The sequence below is a fragment of the Propithecus coquereli genome, unplaced genomic scaffold (assembly GCF_000956105.1).
Source record: "Propithecus coquereli isolate 6110/MARCELLA unplaced genomic scaffold, Pcoq_1.0 Scaffold39, whole genome shotgun sequence".
In the NCBI taxonomy this organism is placed as follows: Eukaryota; Metazoa; Chordata; class Mammalia; order Primates; family Indriidae; genus Propithecus; species Propithecus coquereli.
The window spans coordinates 6074732-6080546 of record NW_012149618.1 but is presented as its reverse complement, the minus strand read 5'-3'; the positions used below and the strand labels follow the sequence as shown (position 1 = coordinate 6080546).

At 33.1% G+C, this 5815-nt stretch overlaps 1 protein-coding gene across 1 annotated transcript in view; it reads right to left on the bottom strand.

The window, feature by feature from the left end:
• Nucleotides 1-2798, bottom strand: part of LCLAT1 (lysocardiolipin acyltransferase 1) — a 102932-nt gene extending 100134 nt beyond the window's left edge. Inside the window, exon 1 of the mRNA XM_012652399.1 lies at nt 2656-2798. Within this exon, the coding sequence (XP_012507853.1) occupies nt 2656-2794 (139 nt within the window). The 5' untranslated portion in view covers nt 2795-2798. The remainder of the gene's footprint in view (nt 1-2655) is intronic.
• Nucleotides 2799-5815: the final 3017 nt, after the last annotated feature.

The window sequence follows — 5815 nt, the reverse complement described above, 5'->3', positions numbered from 1 at the left end:
CTAAATTTCCCCAAATTAATATATATTACTTCCATAAAAGAGAAAAAAGTTATTGCCAACAATAATATATGAAGATAGAATGTATGTATATAGTTATATTTAAATGCACTAATTTGAAAATGTGCAAGCAAGCTGGATTCAGAACTTAAAGTAAGTTATAAAACATTCTCTCAGGTTGAAAAATCCAAGTTTAAAGTTAACTGTTGTAACTAAATACACTTTTTAATTAACAGATACTTTATCCAAATTGGAGATATTTTCTTAGCCCATTTTTTTAAAAGCTTTTTTCCCAACTAAATAAAATTATCTGTATAATACTGTTTAAAAAAAGTTTTAAAGCTTCAGGATCAGTCTGGTTTCTCTATTTGGCAAATAGTCTGGCTTTTGTCAGTTGGCCTTAAAATGTAAATACCATTTGAACTTAAAAAAAATATGCTACTACATCGTGTAACGGTGAGCACTCTGGACTCCAAAAATATGCAACTAGATGTAAAGTTCATTGTCTATAAAAGAAACCTGAGAAAAAATATAGAATGAAAAGGTTTTGCATATATATTTTGTAGACTTTATAAGTCTAATGTATGAACACATTAACACCTAGTGTACCGGAGTAGCAGCAACATATGATCTCTTTTTCCATTAGCTTTTATTTACTCAATAACTTTCAAAGTTGCCATTCTTTAGTGTATGTTTTGGTATTCACAGATATAAATACATCATTTCAGTAAATGGCTTGCTACGCTCTATATTTATTAAATGAAGCTGATGTTTCAATATCCAAACTTAAGTATTGTACATTCTAAGTATTATAAAATTTAAATATGGCTATCCATTATAATGATAGTTCAGTTCTGGGAATCAATCAACTTACAATGATATATATTCAAGGTTAAATAAAAGGCAGCCAATATTATTTTCAGTATTATCCTCTTTGATACAACTACTTTTGGAATTTTAATCATAAAACAAACATATACTACACAGTAAGCATCTATTTTAGAGATTTGCCTAGTATATCAAAATTGCCACATTTCATTTAGCTCCTTTCTATGTGCAATAGATGAGTTAAAAATCTTTTTGTTGGTATCTGTGGTAAAAGTTTAACACCTTAATTTCCCTTATCAGCCTATTATGACTCAGTCGCCCATTCACTTATTTAAGTATTTGTATAATTTGTATTTTTCATCTTGAATTCTTTTTGGGTAGTGGTTTTCATAAATTACTATGTCCACAGTGTGAATTAGGATGTTCATTTACCTGTTCTCCTCTTTTAAATTCTAAGGGTTGTCTTTTTCAGTCTATTATCAAGAATTTGGAAGAGAAGTTCATGTTCCACCTCTCCATACTGCTTGTGATTTGTAGACTTCAGTTCTATCCTGCTTTAGTCTCTATTCCCTCATGTGGAAGACCTCGATCCTTCTCTCAAATTCTGCTGTATCCTTCTTGAAGTTATCGGGGTTTTAAAGGTAAATTTTGCTCTTCTGAGTCCAAGGATTCTACAGAACTGCTTCTTGTCTAATTTATTCCCTCCATCTCTCCCAGTATCAATCAGAGCACTCCTACTTTTATCTATCTTATCTTACATCCTAAGTAGGAGGCTTCATTTGCAAAAAATGACCTGTGGTTTAAAAAAGTATGAAAGCTATTGATTTAGTAAGGATGACAAACTGTACAATATTTTTGTTTTTAGTCTTTGTAAGAATTCCTTGAAATCCTTTGCATTTTTGGCCTATATGGTTTACTATCTGGGCAGACAGAAAAGTTATAAACATGCTCTCCTGTGCCCTTTCTACAACTCAGATTTTCTTCAGGAAAGGACAAAGCCTTTCCTGCCTATAGTAGGCATAAGGCTTAGATACCAGGAGAAAGCTAACGTTAACTTAAATCACCAATAGTTGAAATTAGTTCCCATCAGTAATTTTTCTTATAAGGAAGAACTTGAAAAAGGGTCTAATAGATAAATAAATACCTTGGAAGAGGACAAGAGAATATATAGAACATGCTGGACAAACTTTACCTAAAACATAATTTTATTTTATTTATTTATTTTTTTAGAGATAGGGTCTCACTCTATTCCCCAGGCTGGAATGTAGTGGCATGATCACGGCTCACTGCAGCCTCAAACTCAAGTAATACTCCTGCCTTAGCCTTCTGAGTAGCTGGGACTACAGGTGCATGACACCATGACTGGCTAATTTTTTTTCTTATTTTTTCAGAGATTGGGTCTTGCTATGTTGCCCCAGGCTGGTCTCGAAATCCTAGCCTCAAGTGATCCTCCAGCCTCAGCCTCCCAAATCACTGGGATTATAGGCATGAGCCACTGTACCCAACCTAAAACCTGATTTTAAAACTAGGCTTGTAAAAATGAAAGGCTAATATTTTAAAATATATTCTGAGGCTTACAAATATAAAGCTCTAAGATAGCAAGTTGTGAATAATAATGATCTCTTGGGATTGACTATTATAAATTCAATAGGCTGGAAACCAGGAGTTCTGTGTCCTGATGTGCTACTGTTATCTGAGTGACCTTAGGTGTGAGCCATTAATCTTACTGGTGCTCAGTTACTTCTTGTGAGGAATAAGAAATTTAGATTAGATGATTTATAAGTTCCTTCATGTTTTAAAATTTTGTGATCCAAACCCAGGCTACCTTACCTGTGAGATCAGTCCCTTCTGGAAATATGAGGAGTTGAAGTGGTTCACGGATATCACAAAAATAATCAATCATGTCTTCAAAATGGCTCTTGTCATCCTTCCATTTCCTATGAATGAAGATATAGGCAGCAGCCTGCATGGCCCAACCTAGAATCAATTTAACAAGTATTTACATTCGATTTTACTGCCAATATCCACATATTATTGAATATTTCAGCATTTTTGGTTTTACTATAAATTATTTATCATAATAAGCATCTCATGATAAATTCAGCACTAATCTTGAGTTAAATAAATAACACATATACCAGAGAATATTGTGAAAGGGGTTTGATAATCTTCAGGTTTGCAAAATCCTCAAAACATCTTTTCAAGTCAAAATTAGCTATTAAAATATCAACGAAGAAACTTTCTGTAATTCTTACAACTAACTCATCCAAGATTTTAACAATCCTAACTAAACAGACATTTTAACCAACTTAGCTACAAGAACTAAAATATGTGTTGTCAGGCTTCCAGAGCAGTAAGCAAAGGATTGTCCTCAGTTCATGAGTATCAGCATTCTCTTTAATATCTCCTTTTCTATACTACTCAATTTCTAAATGCAACTGCCATTTTCAATGCTAGCCATGTTTGATTTTATTTAAAAGAAATAAAAGCCTTGGCTGCTAACCACATTAACTGCAGTGTACACTGTGACTACATTCCTTTTCCCTACGGCAAATTAACCTTGTTACTGAAGAGGTAGACCTAAATGAGTCATGTTTTAGATTACTGGCCATCTCCTGCTGGCCACAGACAACTAGAACTACTGTGGTAGATACCTGACTCAAGGCAGCCAATCCATAGTGTGTTCAAGAGCCCAAGAAGCAAGAAAAGCTTGGGCCAAACATAGTAAATATCTAGGCTAACCAAATGTTCTCCCTCACAAATTTCACCTGGGACCACGGAGAAAGCAAACAAGCTGATACTATAAAGTCAAACGGATGACCAAAGAGCAGTGGTATCTGAGGCAAGATAAAGATGACATATGGGAACGAAGGTCAAAAACTCTAGATGCTGAGCTGAGCTGACTAAAGCTGATTTCGATTCATAACAAAGGGCAGTTTTAATCTCCACAAGTCCTGGCCAGTCCATGGATCCACCTCTTGGATATCTATGAGAGTTCAGGTCTCTTATTGCCACGCATATCTTTGTAATATACACTCATTATTTCAGCTGGCAGGGATGTGCGGTGCTTCCTTATAAACAAAGAACACAACTAAAACAATAGCTATCATCATTCAGTCAATACAATGGTACCAAGAGAATATGCAAAATGATCACCATTATGCAGTGATGTCATAATTTGCTGCAGCCTCCAACTCCTGGGCTAAAGTGATCCTCCTGCCTCAGCCTCCTGAGTAGCTGAGACTACAGACACATGCCACCATGCCCAGCTAATTTTTCTATTTTTTTTGTAGAAACAGGGTCTACGTATTTTGTAAAAGTACCAACCATATACGTAACAAACTTTTTAGAAGTAGAAGAATTCACATCAAATTATTAACCGTGATTAACAAAAAACAGATTATGATTGGTGGAGTAGGATTGAAGGTAGTGGTAGTCATAAAGGAGGACTTTGATGTTTCATTCTATTTTGTATTATTTGACATCTTTTTATAGCAATATGTATTTATTTTGTAATACTTTTAAAATATTTTGTTATTTAAATTAACAATTTTGGTCTTTTTAATAAATAGTATCAGTCAATTGAATATTTATACAGAGAAAAGGACTTTTAATTTCTATCTCATATAATACACAAAAATTCATTTGAGATGGATTATAGACTAAAATGTGAAAGTTAAAACACTAAGTCCAGGCACAATGGCTCACACCCGTAATCCTAGCACTTTGGAAGGCCAAAGGCAGGAGGCTTACTTGAGGCCAGGAGTTCGAGACCAGCCTGAGCAACATAGACCCTGTTTTGTTTTAAATTTAAGTTTAAATTTCTTAAAATAGTAATACAAAAAAACTATGCCTTGTCTTGTCTTACAAGATTTGTAGAAATCATCCAATAGTTCAAAAAATTGCTGTTATTACTATATTACTATAATATAAAGCAATTGCATAATAATTATTAATTATTATTAAACTAACACATTCCTAAAACTTCACATTTTTAGAAACATTTTTAGTTATTTACACTTAACCTTAAAATTGCTCCCTTTACTCATCATTTCTTGTAGCCTATGTGCTTCTGTTCTCCTCAAAAAAAAATTTTTTTTAAATGTTTTGAGTCTTTGCATTCCTGAAAGGTATTTTGTTTTGTTCACAATTTTGGAGGCTAGTTTGGCTAAAAATAGCATTTGGGGTTCCAAATCATTTTTCCCTCAGAATTTCAAAGCTATTTTCCACAGTCTTCTATCGTTTAATATGACTAGTAAGATATCTAGCTACACAAATTTACGCAGATAACCTAATTTTTCCTAATGAGATAATATACTTCTTTCTCTAGACCCTTTTATGATTTTCTCTTTACCCATGGTTTTACAGAATTTCTCATTTGACATTGTATTCAAGGAAAATCTCTTGGAATGATCATCCAACTCACTAATTTGATCTTCAGCTGCATCTGTCCTATTAATTGAGTTCATTTCAACAATCATATTTTTCATCTTCAAGATTTATAATTGGTCCATTTTCATAGCAGCCAATTTTTATGAATAAATAATATAATTAAAATAAAAATGTTTATTTAATGTTTACTATATTTCTGGTATTGTTCTAAGCATTTTTCATTCAATTAATTCTCAAGAAAAATCTATGAATTAGGTAAAATTAATATCCCTACTTAATAGATGAAGAAACTGAGGGACATTGAGGCCCAAAGAACTGGTAAGTGGTAAAACTGGGTTTCAAACACAGGCAGTCTAACCCCACAGCTCATGTTTTAAATCACTATACTGAACAGCCTCTCTGCATATACACTTGAATCTCTCTAAGGATATTCATTACACATAGTTTAAGTTCTCCTCAGAGAATTATTAAATATTCTTCAGAGATTAGACTTTCCAATTCTTAGTACTAGACTCTCTTTAAACATGTGCATTTTTCTTGAATCTTTATTAATTCTACACTGTCTTCATATTTGTAAAGGATGTTCTAGACTGAATAA